The sequence below is a fragment of the Anser brachyrhynchus genome, assembly GCF_964034855.1.
Source record: "Anser brachyrhynchus genome assembly, chromosome: 3".
Classification (NCBI taxonomy): domain Eukaryota; kingdom Metazoa; phylum Chordata; class Aves; order Anseriformes; family Anatidae; genus Anser; species Anser brachyrhynchus.
Genome location: NC_137696.1, coordinates 83455470 through 83478061, shown reverse-complemented (window position 1 = coordinate 83478061; position 22592 = coordinate 83455470). Strand labels below are relative to the sequence as shown.

Sequence of the window (22592 nt, the reverse complement as noted above, 5' to 3'; positions counted from 1 at the left end):
CTGCAATTTTACTGATGAAAATATAATCAAGGGGAAATGTACACCAAGACCCAGTGTATTCAGTGAGGTTAAAATGGACCTGGAATTGGTTAATGAAGTGCTTTTGTTCGACATACCTAGAAGCAGAATGAAGGAACGGAAAAATATTTAGGTTTCCAGTGCCAGTTAGTTAGGTTAGCTAAGATGATGAAATAGCTGTTGAAGAAGGTTGCAACCAAGCCATTAGCACTACAATCAAAATAGAAAGATGGCCATGTGAAGAAGTGGAATACATTGAAAGGAAGCTGCGAGAGCTCTTTCTTTGTTTACAGGTTTGCTGTTCCTGGGGAGAGCTACCTGCCCAGAGACAAGCTGGCCTTGCTGCAGCACCCAGCCTGCCTCCCAGGGCCTGCCACAGGCAACAACTGCTTTACTGCCTCAGTCCGTTGCCTTACTGCTGTACTGGGTCGGGCTGGGATGTTAACTTTCCCTGCAGCAGCCCATACAGTGCTGTGCTCTGCACTCGTAGCTAAAACAGCAATGGTATCACACCAGCGTTGCGTCTGCTGCTGAGCAGTGCTGGCACAGCATCAGGACTCTCTCTAACCCCCCTAGGGGTGGTCAAAGATGTGAGAAAAGAAACATCACCAGGGCAGCTGACCTAAACCAACCAAAGGGATATTCCATACCATATGGTGTCACACTCAGCAATAAAAGATGGAAAAAGGAAGAAGAGGGGAGGGGTGGGCTCTCGTTGGGAAAACGTCTGTCCTCCTCCCGAACACCGGCTACGTGTGTTGAGGCCCTGCGTCAAGGACGTGGTCAAGCATCGCTCATTTGTGGGAAGTAGAGAGTAATTTCTTTCCTCTGCACTTCCACATAGCCTTTACTTGTTTTGTTTAGTTTTCCCTTTCCCCCTCCTTTTTCCCCTTTCCCTTTTTCTCCCCCTTTAATTAAATTGTTAATCGTTTAGTTAAATTGTTTAGTTAAATTTTTTAATTAATAATAATCTTTCTTTGATAATTATTTCTTTTTTCCTTTAATTAAATCATCCTTATCTCAACCCGTGAGTTGTTCTTTCCTTTATTTCTTCCCCTCCTTATCTAAGGAGGGGGAGTGAGAGAGCGGTTGCGGTGTTCAGCTGCCTAGTCCGGTAAAACCACCACAACTGCAGATGCCCTTCTTTTATTCCTGTGCCCCAGGTATATAGTAGACCCCGGATGTGGCACTGACATGGATTTTATTCAGATGTAACAGCTTGCTCAGGAATGCAGCAGAAGTCAGCAAGCCCCATTTTGGCCTGTAAGCAGCAGAGGCAGCAGCAGTACCATGCTGCGGGCAGACTGCGCAGAGCAGCGCCCTGACAGGGCTGCAAACACGAACACCGGTAAGTGCTAGTGTTGGTGGCAGCTTTTTAGAGCTTGAGAAGAGCTCTTAGAAATTCCTCTGGCCTAGTCCACGGTCTCGCTGGGAACACCACCATATGCTATGACATTTGACGATATTTCTGCTCGTTTAACATAGTATCAGTAGTCTGGATGAAGCACCACAGTCCCATAGTACAACACAGTCACTATTACAGTAGCCATGTACCACAGTACATTACAAGCTGTGTTGCACCTATATTTAGGTCCCAGACAGTGCCTAACTGTAGATGTCACAGTCCCTTTTGACTAGACTATAAGGACAATTTTCTGAAGGAGGAATCGAAAGGACGATTTGCGGAAGATATTAAAAATATCCTTGGAGGGAATACACGAAAGAGAGAAATGCTGCTGGACACAGCTTGGAGCTAAAAACCAAACCTTTAGAAAAGCTTTTCTCCTGCTGTATTTTATGTTACTAATGATTAAAAAAAATAAAAGAGCCAAAATAGTATCATATAACAGTACCTTAACAGCGAGTCATATATAACAGTCTAATAGTAACTAAATAGCAGTAACAATACAAGTACTAAATTCAGAATTTGATGGCAGCAATATTAATAACAATCACACAGGAATATCTGCCTTAACAAAAGCTTTGACTTTTTTTTTTTTTAATTTGAAAGTCAAAATTTTATGCTAATGATGCAAACGTGCAATGAGTTAGCTATAGGCAAAATTAATGGAGCATGTTACCGGAAGAATGCAAAATGTGACAAGTCATGAAAATGGGGGAGGGCAAGTAGCTGCAAGAGCTTTCATATGTATCATGCCAGAAAGTCTGGGAACTGTTATCTAAAAACTTGGGGGTAACCTGTGAGTCTTAAGTAATGCCCTACAGGAGAGGAAGAAGGTGCTCATTCATTCTATCGCTCACACACTTAACCAGAAGCAAGAGGACACAATGCTTGCCAGCCAAATTTTGAACTAAAACAATCTACTTCCTCCTTATACCTCTGAGTATACTGGTTTGTTGCACATATTCAATATGTAGGGGGCAATGCCATGTGAGATACCTAATTTATCTGCCCACAAAGGATTTGATTCAAAAACCGTATAGTAAATGTTATGGAATAATCACTGTGCGATTTTGTGCTTCTCTCTTTAAAACAGCCAGGACCATGCTATTAAGTCACATCAGATAAGAGAAGAAAAGAATGAGCTTCATCTGACCATACTTTATAGATGTGACAGGCCCCCAGCCTAAGTTTACCCACCTCTATTGTCGCTGGAAGCAGGCAGGCATTTCTGGAGAATGACTCATTCTCCCAAAATAAGTTTCTTGGATGGAAGGGATGATTCACCACCTGAAGGTACCTAGAGAGCATATGTGAGTAGCTCAGATTAGATGCCTATCTTATTGGCGCTGAAAGTTAGGTAAAATTAATCTCTAATACAGTAACTACCTGACAGTTCCAAGAATCTAGAGAAAAAAAATACAACATAAGATACATGAATTTGGCTCACTCTGATATACCTACATTGCTTTTCAAAAACTGACAATAGTCATAGTTTATTCTTGACAGAATTCAAAGCAAATGCCACAAAAAGACATGCACCAAGCAGGTAAGTGCAGTAACAAGGCACCATTTTTCTGTTCCTTTTGTTTCTCACATCACTATTACAGAAAGGAGACGCAAAGTGATTTTGAAGTGTAGTTATGTTCAGGAAACCATAATGGGTCCCATTATTACATTTCAAACACAAATCCACTAAAGCAATGTGCATTTTGCTATAAGACTTAAAAAAAAAAAAAAAAAAAAGGCACACACACAAGATCATGCTGATCCACGACACTGACATCAAGAAGCTTAAGAAGCATCTAGTCTGTTTCTTTTGAAACCTGCCAGCCTATATGGAGACAAAGAAAACAAGCTCGGTTCACTGCCTTGCTGTACTAATATTTCAGCATGGTAGAACTGGATATACCTCCTGCAGTTTTCACAGCTGTGGATGCTTCCCAGCTCATAATCCATCTTGGAGCTAGAATGCCTTGTTTTTTAAAGTATCTCGTCATAACATATAAAAACTGAAATTAAGTGGCCATCACTCTCAAAATTAAACATCCTCTATATTACCTTCACATTAGGATATTTCATAGCAATACGTCTCCAGTTGTTTTTTCATCTGGAAGAAGTTTCAGTCTGCATAGCCATATAACCCTTTTAGTGGGACAGGAGTGAACAGACAGCCAGCAAGTGCAGACGACATTCCTGGTTCCATACTGGTCCTGGTGGTAAGGAAAGATTGGCTGGGTAAAGAACTCACATATTTGTTATTTTCAGTATTCCCTTGAAAAAGAATAATCCACGAGGCAATATTAGGGACTAGCATGATGCTCTGGGCAGCCACACGTTTTGCCAGGCATATTTAGGAAATAGTTTCTTCTTTCAAAATTTTAAGCATATTACTGCCTAAGCCATAATTGCACTTCTGCATTTGTAGTGATTATATTACCAGAATTTAATGAAAGGGTAAGAAAAGCCATATAAAAACAGATTTTACTATATGCACTCACAGACACACACACACTTGTTTTATAACAAGTAAACCAAAGTTTTCTATTGCACTATGAGCTCAGCAGGGTATCTTACTGTTTGAGGCATGTCTCATACGGAAGACGGTGATTTCTGGCTAGAAATAAACTACCTCTGACTTAGATAACTTTATTGGGAAAAAATGTCAAAATTTGATTTATCAAAGATTTACCAGGTAATATTAATGAATTCTGGATAGGAAAAAGCACATAGAGTCATCAGTGCATCACAGATACAAGGACTTGGTACTCTATGAGAACTATAATACTTACTTGTTTAAAATATTCATCAGGATTTATGTTGCAAGCATGCTTGTTTGTCCCTTTAAGTCTTGTAATTTCCTAAGTCACTGAACAATCAGAAGACTCTGACTCTAGGCACTGAAAGACTACTTCACCCTACACCACAAAATAACTCAAGTATTGCAAACCAAGTCATCTGAAAATGGTACCACCTTATTTGGGACAAGATAAATATTTGCCAGCACTACAAATGACAAAGTGGTCATTTGCAGCTCCAATAGGGAGGAAGGCCAGTACAAAGGGCTATAGTCATCCCATTATCATTGCTGCATATATAAAAAGCAGTAAGAAATACACAGCAGCAGAGCCTTCTCTTTATGCTGTGGCTGCATCTATCTTTGAAGACCAATTCCAAATTATACTGTTCATTATACAGAGATATGTGTGGATAGGTCTGTAAGCATACATGGATGATGATGATACATATGTACACACACACATGATAAATCCCTCCCAGAAGTACAATTCCATAAAAAATATTTAATACTGGATGAGTGAAGAGGTTCGAACCTTTAATATGTGTCTGAAAAAGCCTGGAAAAAAACTAAGCATGCTTGTTCTTCAACTGAATGCACAGAATTTGTTTCTACCCCAGACTTCAGAATGAGATCACTTGTGACAATGGACACAAATCATGCAATTTTAATATTAAATTTTAAATAACATTTTAATTTAATTCCTTTCCTCTTCAGATACATTCTGTACTGGTCTGGTAGAGCAAAAAAGTCTGCAGGATTATATTGCAAAGTCTCTTGTGAGCAACTCTATTGAAATGAATAGATTTATTTCACATTTACAATTGCTATAATGAGAGCAAAAATTGGTCCCCTGTAATAAAAATGGTCCAGCCATGGAAGTGAAGATATGGAGAGTCCAATTAATTTCAAATATCTGAAACATTTCCAAGATGTTTTTCATGTAACATCAGTAGAAATGCAAAAATTGACTAAGGTACTACGGAATGACCTGGAATTAATAATTTGAAGACAGAAGCAAGCCCAGTATCTTTACTAATCATGTTTGCAAGCCATCTTTCCTAAATACAGAATCACAGAATGGCCAATGCTGGGAGGGACCTCTGAAGATTATCTAGTCCAACCCCGCTGCTGAGCATGATCACCTAGAGCATACATATAGTTTTATAATAAAATAGATGACCTCAGAGAAAAGCTAGCTTTTTAAATGCTCTCTGATTTCTTGCAGGAGGATGGGGGGTGAGGGGGCTGGGATTTTTTTTTAAGTACATATTTTTTGACAAAAAAAAAATCTGCATATCATCTGTTCAAACATTGATGGATAAGCTGCAAAAAGTCAGTAAGTGGATGAGAAATTGTAATGCTTCCCATCATTTCAAGGACTAGCAGGCAAAAACATCATAGTCATTAGTAGGAATTCCAAAATTCCTGCTTACATCAAGAATGAAACAAGCAAATAAAACAAGCCAGGGATTTATTTCTCAGACCAAATGGCATGGCTCAGCATACATTCTCCCCAATAAGGGGTTAAGGTCTCCCCTTAAAATATGATCTCCATACCCAAACTGTTAAATGCAATAAACTCTTGTCCTCTGTTAGCCTGTGAGCCATGCCAGGGAAAAGGCTTACTGGCCCATGAAAAAAATAAGTCTGTCAGATATTTAACAGCAAGGACTGTGCAGTGGTGCTGACAGAACCATGGAATGGTTGAGGTGGGAAAGAACCACCCGGTCCAACCCTGCTCAAGCAGGACCACCTTGAGCTGCTTGCCCAGAACCATGTCCAGGCAGCTTCTAAAGAAAAGGCCTGGAAAAATGCTTACTACAAAGCTGGAGAGGGACTCTTTGTCAGGGAGTGTAGCCATAGGACAAGTGGCAACAGCTTTAAACTAAACTATAGGAGATATAGATTGGATATTAGGAAGAAATTCTTTACTATGAGGGTGGTGAGGCACTGGCACAGGTTGCCCAGAGAAGCTGTGGATGCCCCATCCCTGGAGGTGTTCAAGGCCAGGCTGGATGGGGCTTTGGGCAACCTGGTCTGGTGGGAGGTGTCCCTGCCCATGGCAGGGGGTTGGAACTGGATGGTCTGTAAGGTCCCTTCCAACCCAAAAACTATTCTGTGATCTCCAAGGAGGGAGACTCCACAGCCTCTCTGGGCAACCTGTGCCAGCACTGTTACCCACCAGTGCGCCCTGATGTTCAGATGGAACCTCCTGCGTTCCAGTTTGTGCCCACTGCCTCTTGTCCTGGCACTGGGCACCTCTAAAAAAAAAAAAAAAACTGGCTCCATTCTCTTTGCATCTTCCTTTCAGGTATTCCTAAACATTGATTCTCCCCCCGAGCTTTCTCTTCTCTACACTGAAGAGGCCCAGCTCTCTCTCCAAGGAGAGGTGCTCCAGTCCCTTAACTTAGCCATCCTGTAACCACTACACCCAGGACCATTTAGCAGTGTAGATGCTAAATCTAGCGGTGCAGATTCATTCCTGCAGCTCCCTCACCATGTCCAGGACTAGCTGACCTAAAGCGTTCAGGGGCTGCAGCTTTAGGCCGACCCTGATGCAAGGCGCTGTGAGGCTAAGGATGTTGGATCTCCGGGTTCCCTGACACAAAGATAAAAGACTTTGTCTCTGGAGACCAAGCTTAACTCAGGCTTTGACTGCTTGGCTTGGTCCTTGCAGCAGAGCCCCTAAAAGCATTAAGAGAGTTGGAAGTGTAAGAGTTCGAGCTTACTGACACCCCTGTTTACAATGAGACACCTTCGCACTCCAGTCTGATTCTCTGGAGGTTGCCTGGGGTCCTGGATAGTGTGGGAGTCTCTGGAACAGAGAAAACCAGCAGCATTTTGTTGAAGAAATACCAAAACAGAAGCCGCCTGCTTTTCTAAAGGAATTGATTCTTTGTCTGCTGAGAGAATTTTTGAAACCACTAACTTGCCCTTTGAATGAAAATCAAAACATTCTCAAAACACTGGCATTTCCCACAGAAACCATAATGTAATTGACCTATGGCAACATCATAGAATCTTAATTGCTGCAGACAAACTAATACTTTCTCTAATCAACTAATCAGACTTCATGCAACTTACTTACTTCAAACCTCTGCTTAAAGTGATTTAGAGCTTGCAACATAAAATGAGGATACAGTTTAAGAACAGAATCTATTTCTAAACATCACATTAATTTTTAAAAGCCATTCAGTCACTTCATAGATGTAAGCAGATGCACAAGAGACAGTGATAAGCTTTAAACAGAGCTGGGAAGTTTCTGTACAACCCTGGATGGGAAAGTTAGGAGGGGTTCAGATACCAAGGCATTTTTTTCACTGAAGTGAGGACACAACTGCTTCTGGGCATGCCCCAAAATAGACCTCATTTAGCTTGGAAAACACCTGGCAATTCTCAGTATCTCCAGGGACAGGTTAACGTCTGACTAGAGGCTCTGCGTATTTACTTTAACTTGGTGGCAATTAGGCATCTAATTTTTTTATTTTATTTTGGTATTAATTTCTCTCGTGCCTCATTTCTCACTTTATAAAAATTTGGGTAGTAGTGCATCTATCCTAAGTAGTGTCAGAAGGTATGTATATTTGGGGAAAAAACATCAAACAGTGCTAAGAAGAAACTGTGACTGGAACGATCAGAGTTCAAAATATTTTGGGGCAGTAGTGGTCATGAGTTTCTATGCTAAAATTGATTTTGGATATTCTAGCCATATCTTTAGGAGTCTGACATTCAAGACCAAATATATTTACTATTTAAAGCATATTTAGCATGCTTTTTTCAATTGTACATAACCTACATGCACCATTACTATTGGGTTGTAATGTAATAGATATTTTTACTGTGAGCTGTGAGTTTTACTGTGAGTATAAACACTATTGAACAAATATTCAAATTCACCTCATGTAAAAGTTATGCTAGAAAATTGGATCTCTTGAACACTTAAATGGAACACAAGAAGAACAAAAAAATTGAAATTATAAAAAAAATCATTTGTTTATAAGTAATCTTTTTTTTCTCCTTTCTCCTATCATTTGCGCTTTGTATTTAACAAGCAGTTAGCTAAGCTATAGAAGAGAGTGAAATCTTTTCCCTCAAAAAGCTGAATATCCCCTGCCCCCTTTTTATTTTTAACTTAAGGAAGCTGCAAATACATATTTCTACTGAGACTGAAAGAGAGCATCATTTGTGACCTAAGAAAGCATTCCTGTATTCCTGTATTTCATTTCACTCTGTCCTCACAACTAGAATAAGCGCTCTTCTTTGAATATGACTAACATACTGTATCTGATTCCTTTTCTCAGAAGAGTTGAGTATGCTGAATTGTATCGCGGACTTTTTTTTTCCCTTTTGAATGGTCATGCTGTGGTGTATTTGTTTGATGAGAGGCTGAATCTTGCTTTGTACTTGCAGTAGACAGTAAAATGCTATGACCAGTCTACGCTGATCTTTAGCTCCTGTGGGTCAAACAGCAGCTTTCATGGAAACTCCTGGAAATACCCTGTGCATGGTACTACTTGTGGCCACTCTACCCATCATACCGTTTCATCATATTTTCACTGTGTTTTGCTTTACTTTTGTACATGCTGTAGCTTCAGCCCCTCAAGAGACGCTCAACAGAATCTGTTGCTTAGTAATAGTAACCTTCATGGAAATTAACTTGAACTTCAAAAGAACAAAACATCTTTTGTTAGTCACAGATTTTAAGATAATGAATTCCTCTGAGAAAGTTGATTAGAAAAGCCAGCCTTCCAGAATCAAGCACCACCAACGTTGACCTAAGATGAATTACAAAGGTTAGCAACGCTCCTAAAAGGGCCGTTTCTTTGTATCCCTTAAATTATAGTTAAGATTCTTCCTAGCAATTCCCAGGCTCACCTTGACAATAGCACTAATAAAGTAAAGATTTACGTAAGTGAAATCAGCCTCTCATACAGAAAAAAAGTCAGAAAGAATTACGGTGGTCATATAGTCTGGCCTCCTGCACAAGCCATGTGAATTAATTATTGTAACACAAACACCTCCTAAAAAAATCTCAAATATAAAATGCTTTTTGAAATTTTCTTTTCCCTTAGAGACCTGCTTCAGTTAAAAAAAAAAAAAAAAGTCTTGTGTTAGGGAAGAGGGGTTAAGATCCAGACGCATGAAAAGTGCTTCAGTTTACAGCCCATTTGCAGACTCTCACTCGGTGTCAGAGACAGGTGCCTACAGTACTTGTGCTGAGAGCAAAGTCAGCTGCCTTCAAAGGTTTTGTCAGAGATAGCTAAAATAATACATTCATCTCATCATATGGATCTGCTTCTACACGTGTCCAGAAGTGCTGCAGCACTGACAGTGGTGAACAGTGCAGTGCCCATCTCAAACTAGGATTTGCAGAACAGGCTTTACATTACCCACGTCACGAGAAATTCCATCCACAGGCATTGTCAGGGCTCATTCAACAGCTAAGACTGGAAGAAAAAAAAAAAAACAACACACATAACCAAGACAAATTTCTTGGCAGACCACTCCCTTAAGCTAGCTATTCAGTGGTGAATATATTTATGAGGGAAATATGGTATCAGTTCACCTTAGGACACAAGAGGATTTTAAACCAGAGCTTCTGTCTCTTGCTAATGCTATAATCAGTGGATTCTTACCTTATCCATGGTAAGAATAGAAAGGGCATTCTCAGTCCCTCCTGTAAAAGCCGTTCTACGTTGAACAGAATAATTAACTATTCGCTGAAAGAGAAAGGACATGCACCTGGGCTGCGGTACTTGCTGCATGCCATCAGTGATGGGGCTTCCAACAGTTGAAAACCTAATTGCAAAACTCTACCTTATACAAAAGGTGACTGGAGCACAGCCTTCCGCTTCCTTGTGAGTACGCTAGCTCTTTCCCTCTGGCCCAAGAAATATGAAGTCACTCATTGTGATAGCATCCACAGGAAGGACTGACAGCATCTCCCTGCTCTAGGACATACTGCTGATACACAACAGGTTCAACCTCCTCCTGCAAGGAAGGGAAGGATATCCAAGTCCAAGGAACCAAATTCAAAGACTGTTCTCACCGCCAAAGAATCAACAAACAGGAGATGATGGAAGACAGGCCACTCTCTTCCTTTGAAAGGCATGACTTTTTCAGGGAGACGGCACTGGCACCCCAAAGAACAGCAGGACTGAAGCTGTACTTTAGCACCCAGATTTTCCTCCAATCTACAGGGTCTCTCTTTTGCCATACCAACTTTAGGCACTGCTCAGAGCCACCAAAATCTTCTGTCTTTGACACACAGCCTAGGTCCCTTACATCTAAGGACAACACTGATGTTTATCACAGCAGTGATTACAGCCCCTTTGGAGATCAGATTAATTCACTCCTGGAGGAATTAATGCCATTTATTTGACGAGAACTCTTCTCTTTCAACAGAAGGGACAGCGTTAGTAGAATTCCTACTCACAGTGGTGAAAAGGCTTACCTCTATTTCAGGTCAACCACAGAGGTTTGAATTGCAGTCATCTATTTAAGACACAGCACCAATTAAACAAGGAGCATGCCTCAATATTGCTATGTTCTGCTCCCACACACAAGCAAAGTTAGTTATCTAGACAGGCGAATAGAACAGGAACAAGTTATACTTTGATATTTATGAATACTACCTGCACTCGCTTGCAGCACTGTTAGTGATTTTACCTCAAGCTGCACTCACTGTTGCACAATAAAGTAAAATAAGACACACTCTGCTCAAAGTATCCATAACGTCCATTTTACAAACACAGATCAGTTTTGTAAGGAGCAGCTAAGAATTAAGAAGCATCACCTACTACAGCTGATAATTTTTCCCATCTCACACAATGCAGTAACTGACTTAAGGCTTTCTTTTCTCCTCATATCGTAGCAGATCTGATTGTCTTCATTAATGCCATTTTGATTGACAGCAAGCAGTAGGAACTCCAGTTCTGTTTAATACTCACTGGCAAATTCTGTGCCCAAGGTACTCACAAAAACAGAGGGACAAATTCAGCCATGAGCTGATCACTATTGTAGCTTAGTTGGAACAGGCCAAAAAGGGAATAAAACCTGGACCTACTGGGGATAAGAGCAGAATCCTGCACTAATGCTAGAAGCAAATACATGTGGACCTGTAACAGCTCTTCCCTGACAGCCCTAATCTTATAGTCCAAGTTGGTAAAGCTCGCTCTCAGCCTGCCAGAGATGCTTCAAATAGCCCAAGAGCTGCTCCAGGTACCTGCGCTTCCTCACCTTCTCCAACCATCAGCACCAGCACCTCCTGCCACAACACGGCAGAGCAGGAGGTGCTGCCTCAGGGGAGATGGAAGGCAAAAGGCGAGAAGAGATGAAGAAGTGGTTGTTGAAGTCAGGGACAGAGCGTTACAATTAGCTGTGTGGCCAGCTGAGCAAGGCCATCCCCTAGCACCTGGAATACCCATCCCCTTGCAGGGGTTCTCTAGGGACATGTCTTGACTCTACCATTTCTCTACATCACTCTAGTGGAATTTCTGCTGAATCATTAGCAAGCTGAAAAATTTCCCCAAAACAGCCAAGATGCTGAACATTTTTCATTCTACTAATATCTGAAGTAATTCATCACATACAAACAAGCAGCATTTGAATCATAAAGGTCACTGTCTTATACTGAAATGAATCATGCCATGCAATACCACTGCCTGCTTCATTTATTGTAAAATAAGATTATTTAAATTACTTAGTCCTAGCTAAAAGATAGCACACAGTACAGGTAGTATTTTTTGGATTTTTTTTTCTCCTTTGCAGTATATTACCACTTTTATTTTAGCTATGTTGACACACAAGCTCGTAAGAGAGCTTTCTATTTTTTTAAAACATTTTGTTTTAAACTGAAATTCTGAAAAGCAATCATACTCTTAATTAATTTACAAATAAAATAAATATAATGTTTGCAACTAGGAAGCTGGGCATCAAATTGAAGAAAACTTTTGCTTAGGTTGTGAATATACAAATATATAGCAATTGTACAGTCTTTAGCCACATTTTTTTGAGAATGCTCTTTTTGTTTGTTTGTTTCTTTGTTTCTCAGGTACGTTCACAGGCTTAGAAAAGACAATACCATTCTATTTAACAGGTTGTTTTAAAAGAGTAGTTCAAATTTTCTTCAGAAAGTGACTATTCCTCAAAAAAAAAAAAAATCAAACCAGTCCACAATGGCAAAGTAGTGTCTCCTAGAAAACTGGACTTAAGAAATTTGTCACCATTGCAACCACAACAAACTTGTGCTCTGAATTTTTATTTTTCACTTAAAAATAAATCAAGATCTCTCTCTAGGAGGGCACTGTTGAATGATTTGAGAATTGAAAGTTTCAAATGGTTACAGAAAGACCACTGAAGTCTTGCAACTGTTTATGCGTGTGCCCAAATTCAAAAGAAAATATAAAAGCATCTGGCATACAAATTAAGAAAGTAACAGAAAACAGTAAGAGGCAAAACAATTTTCTTATCTATATACATAAATTTTCTTACATGAGTAACAAATGTCAAAAATACACAACTTTGAGTACAAAAGAATCATTTTAGCAATAGATTTCTACAAATGAGCCTTGTGTAAGCAGCATGCTTTCACAGAATGAATTAAACTGAAACATAATTGAAAATACATTCATTTCCATCCTCCACATCAAAGATTTCTGAAAATGTAACATAAGGGAATGCAGTTTAGTAACCAGTATAATTTCTGGAGAAGACTGTTGTAATTTGCCAGTACAATCGAGAACAATCAACTTTATTTTTTAAAATCCTGACTTGATCAAACCCATCAAAATGCCTTAGTAGCCCCTAATTCTGCAAACATGCAGATGTTTTAACATTACAGACGTTTGCAAGGTCAGGCTTATTTTGGCAGGATCACAGACAGTAAGACTGAGCAGTTTTAGTGGTCTTTAACTTGGTCCTAGAACTTCAGCTGTAACAAGGCACTGCTCTAAAGACAGTGTATTAGATACAATAGGCCAAATGATTTTGTAAACACAGTTATCCTGGGGATTATTCTCTGACACCTTTTTGTATGTTTGTTTGAACACCCTTTGTTCACTGCAAGCTCTCATCATCTCTAAAACCTGTTAAGTGTGAATACTGTATCACCACCCCAGTCACTTTTCAATTTGGGCTACACAATCAGCGTTTCTTTTCTCCAGGTATCAGCAGGCCCAGCTCTGAGCAAACCTTGGCAGAGTTGTAATAAACAAACACCAAGTTATTCAGACAGATTAACTTTCTTTGATGTTTGCAATTTATACTTCACAGCAAGTACTTATCAGAGATTCTGAAATCCCCCCAACAATCTCTTCCCTTTCCCCTCCCCTTCAAGAAAACCATCTCACTTTCCTGTATTACTCATTCTCATTCCTTTTTGAATTACTATATTTTACATTTGTTCAAGCCCCTTACATCATAGCTCTGGAAGACAGCAAAAAATACCTGTTCTGCCATCTTAGTGTGTACTCTTACCATATTACATTAACTCTAAGCACAATTTTGCTGCTTTCAGAGATAAACAAGGATGACAGCTCTGAAACAGAAAATCCATACAACCCAGGTCATAAACTTTTGCCATCAATGTAAATGTAATTGAGAAGTAAAAGCTATACTGCAAAGACACACTAAAACTCTCTGTTTTACAGCGGAACTCCTTTACCGCCTATCATTTTGATCAGAAAAATCCATATCATCAGTGCAGTTGACAAGGAATAGAAAGCATGGACATCAATAACATCAGCCCCGCCAGGGTGTCTTCACAATCCAGAACCTCCAATAGCAGTGCATTAACAAGCTTTTTTTTTTTTTGTTAAAAAATGAAATTACTAAAATTCAGAATCATTCCTTTTATTCTCATAAAATGTAGAAATTGCCAACGCTTTTACCAATAATTGTCAATGAGAGGAACAGAAATTACAGTTAAAGTAGTTCTTCACTGAAGACTTGAATAAAATCTGTGCTAGAAATGCTTAGCTGGCCTCCAGAAGCAAGCAGTCCCTGGACATCCACGCAGTACAGAGCATTTCCTTCATACACTCAGTTCAGAATTCATGCAGCAATAGATAAAATTGCTCTTATGTGCTCTTCAGGAACAAGAATAATGAAGAGGCCCCATGCTTTGGAGTACTGAAAGACAGCTGGAACCAAGAGAAGCCCAACCCCTAGCCCTGGCTGACAAGTTCATTGTGCCTTATTCCTCCTGTACCCCATCACAGACAGCCCCAAAAACCGGCTGCAAGAACACGCAAGTTCTGCAAGCATTCTTCCCTAGGCTCAGAGGAACTGGGGATCTCACTTCAAAGCCCAAACCTAAGGCTTATTTTTACTTGCTTCTCATTAAATATTTATTTAGCTGGTTGAAAAGAAAAATATCTGAGCCTGGATTGCTATGGTCAAGGAAGACCTTTGTCTTTCTACTTTCCAGGCAGGTATCGAGACAGCCTGGTACTAACCAAAAGGGTGGTTTGTCATTTCAGGGGGAGAACCCCATGCCTAATGCATGAGTACAGTAAAGTAAACCCTTGAAGCAGCAGCCACTACAGAAGGAAAGGAGCAAAGAAAAATGAATGTAAAGAAGTCCCAGAGGGAAAAAGGGGAACTTTACCCCATCCCTAGCAAACTTTGCTGGCCAACTGTTAACCATTATTACCAGATTATGGTTTCAATCTAATACTTAAACTGGAAAAGAAGTCATTAGGATTTCTGTCCCCCACAGCTGTTCCTATGTAGGCTACATAGGTTTCCCCTACTATCCCTAATTCTATCCCAATGAACACCTGATAGCATGATTTCAGCCATATAGAGCATACCTAGCCTTAAATGATCTTCATGCAGAAACAGCATTATACCAACATACCGTGAACTGAAAGCACAGAGTCACAATTTCTGACAGCTTTTCAGGCATGTCACTAGGCTTGGATAGCATCGAACAACCTTAAGTAACCACACCACAGCTACCCTTTCCCCCTCCAACAATTTTCAAGTGAACTCCCTTTTTCTAAATCTTTTGTTAGCCTAAACCTCAGGATACGGTATTTCCATCGCTTTCTTTCCTTTTCTTCTTCCAACTCCCCTCAGAACTAAGCAGTTAATGCTACTTCTGATCAGTTGTTTGAAAAACATCAAATCCATGACTCTAATTGTAGCTATACCAACATAAATTGCCCTCCTAGAGCTTACATGGGACTTTCATTGAAATTCACCAATATAACAAATAATAACAACAATAATACCCCTTCAATACAGAACAAAATATTCCAATGAACAAATTCTATAGCAATTTCTTTAAAGTGCACAAAAATATTAATGGAAATATTAAAAAAGAAAAAAGTTTTATAGTGTCGCCACCAAAACTTCTGAAATATTGTTAAAATTAAATAGAAGTTATCTAATGAGACTTTTTGGCTCTAATACATTGGCAGACAGCAGCAACATTTTTCAGAAAAATTACACCAACTGAATATACTGTACCTTAGCAGCATAAAAAATCCCTACAATTAGATGCAATTGCAGGTCTAGTAAGCATAAACCTGACAAAATGTTACAAATGCAATTTTTGTTTAAAAGAATGGATTTCCATGGAATCCTAGAGGTAACATTTGTTATTTTGTGTAGATTGTATTCTGGTAGTAAACCCAACTATAACCGATCACCTCCCCTCCCTCTGTCTTTCCTCCCAAAATTGCACAGAAAATTTAATCAAGTTATAAGATATGGCCACACTGAAAAAGCCATATGAAACAAAAACAAAAATCAACCTAAAGCCTAAAAACAAATAATCCCAGAAAATAACGATCAATCATTGTCATACAACTGCAGCTTTACACTACAGACCGATGCTCTCCACACACATAGATGGCACTGGGTCGAATGCGCCGCCTTGTATGGCCAGGTAGCTGTGGCAAAAACTTGAAGTATTTGGGCATCAAGTCTAAGCATGCATCATGAAACTTCTTAATCCTCCAGTAGTAAATCAGTGGGTTCAGTGCAGACTTGAGGTAGCAGAGCCAAAGGAGCCAAGTGCTTATCTCAAAAAAGTTGTGCTTGTAGTAGAAGTGGCTGTTGAATGTGGCAATAAGGCTGTAAGTGGTGAAGGGTGCCCAACAGACTATGAAGACAAGGAACAAAATCAAGATGGTCGTGAAGGCACGAGTTTTAAAGCTCATATCAATATTCATCTGAAAAGGTCTCTGTAAGCTCATAAGACCAAGTTTGCTGGCCTGGCTGAGGCATATGCTATCAGGGTGGCTATGGATACGAACTGCATTGTGGCGGACAGTGTTGAGTATGCCCATAAAAGAATACAGCATTACCAGGAATGGAATAAAAAAGGAAATTAGCAAGATAACTATCACATACGCTCGGTAACCTGGGTTGGTAGAGTAGCCAAAAACACACTGAGGTGCTCTCGAGGGTATCTGCAGATTAGGATTCCCTACTGACAACGGAAAAGCAACAACAAAGGATGCTGCCCAGGAAATCACAATTAGAATCTTCGCGCGGTATGGGTTCAGTTTATCTTGCCTCTGCACTATGATAAGAAATCGGTCAATGCTAATAATAAGAAGAATGGCTACCCCCTCTATGACAAAAAGCCAGAAAAACATGGCAGAGACTCTGCAGAATATATCCCCAAAAATCCACTGAGTGGTAATGATTGTTATCAAAGCAAAAGGCATGTTCAGCACTGCCAGCAGCATGTCTGCAAAAGCCAGGCTTGCTAAGAGAATGTTAATTGCAGATCGCATAGCTGCCTTCTGGTAGACCATGAGGCAGACAACAAAGTTTCCAAGGAAAGAAACCAATAGGATAAATATCATAGCAGCAGAAAGAATGATCTGGAGTGGCAAACTCAAGCTCCTGAAAACTTCTTGCGATGGCAGGATAGCTGTAGCATTTACCAGAAAAGTACTTCTCTCAGTGGTAAGCACAGCACCTGAACTATATCTCAATGGCTGTGTTGTGCCACTACGAAGCAAGAACTGTGGAGTGGTAAAATTCGTGTAGGCATTTTCATAAACAATAAAAGTAGCATTTGAGGTCCCAGGACTGGCCAGTGTCAACATTGCTGAGAAAACCATTGCTTCAGGAAGAATGAAAGCAGAACCAAAAGGTCTTCAAGGCATTTCAGCTTGTTCAGGCAGTATCTTATTCCTGGTCATTTACCAAATCAGAGTTCAACATCTGAAGGCATCAAAGCTCTTAAATTCATGTCAGTATTTCCGTCTGAAAAAAAAATAATAAAGAAACAAAGTAAGATTCTCTAAAATCAATGTGAACCAAATGATCACTTGCTTTCCTCAGTGACAAAAGTATCCTTACACTTTAAGCTTTACACTTCAGAGTGACATTTTGCTTAAGAACCCACACTGGGGTCTAGTACTATTTGGTCATTTTCTTAAAGATGCTTTTCTCTACTATAACCAGGACTGGAAATCTTGTGTTCAAAACCAAAACTTTACTGATGAAGAGTGAATAATTCAAATCAATATAATCATAGAATCATCCAGGTTAAAAAAACCTTCAAGATCAAGTCCAACCACCAACCTGACCTAATGAGTCCCATCACTAAACCACATCCCTTGGTGCCACATCAGCACGTCTCTTAAAAACCTCCAGGCCCAAGAACTCCACCGTTTCCCTAGGCAGTCTGCTCCAATGCCTGACCACTCACTCCAAGAAGAAATTCTTCCTGATATCCAACCTAAACCTCCCCTGCCACAACTTGAGGCCATTTCCTCATATGCTATAGCACTTGTCACCTGAGAAAAGAGACTGACACTCTCCTTGCTGTAGTCTCCTTTAAGGTAGTTGTAGAGAGCAATGAGGTTTCCCCTCAACCTCCTCTTCTCCAAACTGAACAGCCCCAGTTCCCTCAGATGTTCCTCCTAACTCGTTTTCTAGTCCCTTCACCAGCTTCATTGCTCTTCTCTGTGCACACTGGGTCTGCTCAATATCCTTCCTGTAATGAGGGGCCCAAACTGAACACAATATTTGAGGTGCGGGCTCACCAGTACTGCGTGCAAGGTTGGCCTTTTGGTCACCTGGACATACTGCTGGCTCACACTCTCTTCCCCAGGCCTATATCGCTGCATGGGGTTATAACCCAAGTGCAGAACCCAGTACCTACCCTTACTGAATGTCATTAGATTGGACTTGGCCTACCCAGATCCCCCTGCAAAGCCTTCCTACCCTCAAGCAAATGGACAGTCCCACCTGACCTGGCATCGTCTGTGATCTTACTGAGTGTGCACTCAAACCCCTCATGAAGATTGTTGATAAAAACACTGACCAAAACTGGCCCCAGTACTGAGCCCTGGGGAATGTCACTGGTGACGGGCCAGCAACTGGACTGAACTCCTTTCACTATGACTCTGAGCCTGGCCATCCAGCCGGTTCTTCACCCAGCAAACTGTACACCTGTCCAAGCCATATGCAGACAGTTTCTCCAGGAGAATGCTGTGGGAAACAGTGTCAAATGCTTTACTAAAACCCAGGTAAAACAACATCCACAGCCTTTCTCTCAGGTTGGTCATTTTGAAGGAGATCATGTTAGTCAGGCAGGACCTGCCTTTCATAAACCTATGCTGGCTGCTTCTGATAATTCGACTGCCCTGTATGTGCTGTGTGATGACATTCGAGATGATCCGCTCCATAACCTTCCCTGGTACTGAGGTCAGACTGACAAGTCTGTAATTCCTTGGATTCTCTATCTTTAAAGTATCTTTATATAAATCTCATAGCCAACTTCATGATTTTGTTTTGAAATCGCCTACAGCTGGAAACATTAGTAACATTTCCAAATAACTTAGATACTACCAGTATCATCTACCTACCTGTTTGGTAGGCACTGAAAAGCTTACCTATTTGAGCTACAATACATATTACAGAACCCCTTGTTCTAAGTCAACAGCATCAGATGCCTCAGGGAAAAAAACAAACAAACAAAAAACATGTAAAACATCCTAACCTGTTATTTATTATCAAATAACACATCCACAGGACTAAAGTATTTCTCAATTTGTTTCATTTAGTGACTGACTCATATCAACATGCAGGAAACTAACTCTTCTTTAGTTGTTACAACCCTTCCTCCTGCAGCAAGCGTTCTCATTTTCACTGGTCTAGACATGTCTTTGTTAATTCATCTTGCTATTCCACATAATTTAACTGTGCATGTCCTCTTTTTCCCTGTAAATCTAATCCTTAGACATTATGCTGAACCCCCTCCCTCACTGTTATGCTAACACAATGCGACATTTCCTTTTAGAGTTTACCCATACCATCTTAGGTATTTATCAAATATTCACTGTTCTTACCGACAAAACGCAGAAGAGCTGAGAGCTGTCTCCCCCTTTCAGTGCTAGGTCTTCAAAGAACTCCTCCTCTCTATCTTTGACTATTAATTTAAGCACCCACAGAGTACTCTGGCATCTAATCAAGCTGGAAAACAGAAGGACTCTATGCCTTTTTTAAAAATGGATCACCACAGCCAGAAACATAAAGTGGGATTCACCTCATTCAATCTGGATGACAGTAGCAGCCACTTCAGGCTGTTTTCATGTTTTTTGTCAGACGAAGGATATAGGTATCTACAGAGGGCAATCTATCTCCTCTACCTCTGTGACAAGTTTGTGCTGCTAACTTGAGATGCCTTTGTCTGGTAACACAAATCCCACCCATAGTATCTATGCATGTTCTGGTTGGTACAAACATTGGGCACTAATGAAAAGAGGAAGAAACACTTCAGAAATTACACAAGGACCATATGCTTCAAGGAGGATCAAAAATGTACTCTTCCCAGGATAATATTTCACTATCAAAGGAATGAACTGTCAGACAAGTCTAATGTACATGCCCAGGATGGACAACTTTTTGTGATTCAAATGCAAGGTTGCTCAGGATACTGACAAGAATTCATCAGGAACATCAACATTATGGCCCGCTCGTCTCATTCCATAGCAAAGCTATTCCCTTCCCATTTTCATGCTTAGGATCACTAGATGGTTTCCAGGGCCTGACAGCCTTTGGCTTTTTTTTTTTTTAAAGACAAACTATTAATCTGTCTCTCTTCATTTCCAGTAGTACGATGAAGAGATATTATTATAAGCATGTTAATTTCGTTGAGTCATATGTATTCCACTTTTTAGAGGACTTCCTGCTGCAATAGAAAAAACTATTGTCATCATTTTCTACTTTACCCTATTATATTTCAACAGCTGTTAAACTCAGCAAGAATATACCAAGGCATGTAAACTGACATTTTGTAAAAACATCATTCATTCTAGATATTACTTTTCTCTCCTTTTTCTTTCATTTTATTTTATAGAAACTCTTCTACAGAAAGTTTCAATGTTAATTATAAGCTAAAGCATAAATAGTAGATAAAACTTTTTTGTTCGTTTTTGTTGGTTGTTGGTTTTTAGTTTTGGTCTTTATAAACCTTCTATTTACTAGTCTTCTTTAAGATATTTTATAGAATAAACTCTGTAAACAACAGCAGAAAAGTTAAAACAGCTTTCCAGGATAGATAACCACGAATTTCAGCAATAAACTAGAAAAACTCACCTGAAGTTCCACAGAGGCTTATGACTCCACAAGCCAAGAACACTGAAGAGGGAAAGAAGCTGTAGCGTTCTGCCGGGACTGTAAAAGAGCATAAATTCAACAAATACTTCTGGATTTAAAATCATGAAGAACCGAAAATGAGATCCCCAGGGCAGTATCTTTTAGAGCTCTGTGAGCAACAAACCAGCAAAGGTAACTTTTGCATTTCTGTTTTTGACAAGGTTTCTCCACCAAGGCTCTAAAAGAAACTAATCTGCACTTGGATAAATGTAAAACCTCTCACAGATAATAATCAGTTTAAAATAGTAAACAAAAGGAGGAGCAGTTAGTTTCTCAATAGAAAAAGGTCAGTGGAAAGATCCTACAAAGAAAAACTACACTGGGGTTCAAGCGGTTTGACATACGCAAAGAAGAGGGAAATGTGAATTCATGACATTTACTGATGATGAACATGAACGGTTTTTCAGAGCAATCTAATAAAAACAAAGGTCAACTATAAAGAGGTACAGAGGGATCTCATGATAGTTAATGACAAGGTAATAAACTGCCAGGTAAAATTCGTTGTTGCTAGAGGTAAAGCTGTACATGTGTAGAAAAACAGGATTATCTGCACAGTAACAGATGCTAAACAAACTATTACCATCCAGAAGAAAAACAGATTTTCAGCTGATAGTAGTCTGCTCTAAGAAAACTAAACCAAGCATTCAGAACTGTTAGTAAAGCAACAAAGAAAGGCAGGAGCTATCTACATACAATATATATTTATATACACTACCTGCTACAATACACATCCATGGCACCTCTTATCTTCAGTGCTATGTTCAATTCTGCTTCGTCTGATCTCCATTCAAAAGTGACTGAAAAAAGGTATCACATAGGTCTAGGAATTATTAGGTCTAGGAATTATTAGTGGCACAAGGAAAGTGAATGATTGCTGTCTCTCATAATGCAAGTAGGAATAGACAAAGGAAATAATAATTTTACAATTAATTGTGAAAATATTAGTCACAGGATGCTGTAGATGCCATAGAGCTTCTGTGAGTTCAGAAGGCAATTTAGGGTATAATTAGGAAGATCTTCAGAGATAATCTGGAAGAGGTGAATCACGCTTTCTCCCTCAGCTGACTGCGAAGTATGTGTGGCCACCTGATTTGAATAAAGACATTTAAAGCACATACCTCCAGTTAATTGACTAACTTGTATAAATACAATAGAATTTGCTCCCTTAAACATGATTAAAGAGCTGAAAACTTAGGTTATGCCACTCAACTTTACAATCTGGAACATGAAAAGTTTAGCAAGGCTTTAGATGAAAGCATGTCATAAAAATCCTAAGAGAAAAAAATAACTAGAAGCATTCACGTTCCAAGGTAAAGTATCACAGTTTTAGAAAATGCTGCTTTATCATGAATTGTCCTTCTAAACTGACGGAAGGAAACAAGGGGAGTGAGAGCAAAAGTGGTCTGCACCCTTAGTTTAGCCAAGAAGATTGTGCTATCCTATATTTCTCAAGCCAGCACTGTCCAGTATACAACAAAGGACTCGCAGGTGTCTGTAGACTGTTCCTAAAAAAAGTGACTATGAAAAATAATCTCATGTACATTCCCTCACCACTCCAGCTCCCTAAGCAAATCGCTACATCCTATTTTGCAACTTCTCAATGTGATGATTATATGCTTTTCTGCACAGCTTTAAGAGAAGAGGAGAATGACCTCACCCAAGCTGCTGCCTGGACCCAGCCAAATGCTTTCAGTGGGAAGTGAGTGTCAGCCATTCAGCTGTTACGAAAGTCATCAGGCG

The 22592-nt window shown here is 39.8% G+C and overlaps 1 protein-coding gene across 11 annotated transcripts in view; it reads right to left on the bottom strand.

Annotated features, from left to right (window-relative positions):
• Positions 1 to 1005: 1005 nt before the first annotated feature.
• The window catches only part of GPR63 (G protein-coupled receptor 63), a 40847-nt gene continuing 19260 nt past the window's right edge, over positions 1006 to 22592 (bottom strand). For 5 of the 11 annotated variants that reach the window (XM_080585952.1, XM_080585955.1, XM_080585956.1 and 2 more), the window contains 3 exons: positions 21568 to 21649; positions 20793 to 20870; positions 1006 to 17450 (listed from right to left, as the gene is read on the bottom strand). In XM_080585952.1, coding sequence (XP_080442078.1) covers positions 16046 to 17305 — 1260 coding nt within the window. In that variant the 5' untranslated portion in view covers positions 17306 to 17450; positions 20793 to 20870; positions 21568 to 21649 and the 3' untranslated portion in view covers positions 1006 to 16045. The remainder of the gene's footprint in view (positions 17451 to 20792; positions 20871 to 21567; positions 21650 to 22592) is intronic. The other 6 variants (XM_080585959.1, XM_080585954.1, XM_080585961.1 and 3 more) reach the window with 2 other exon arrangements.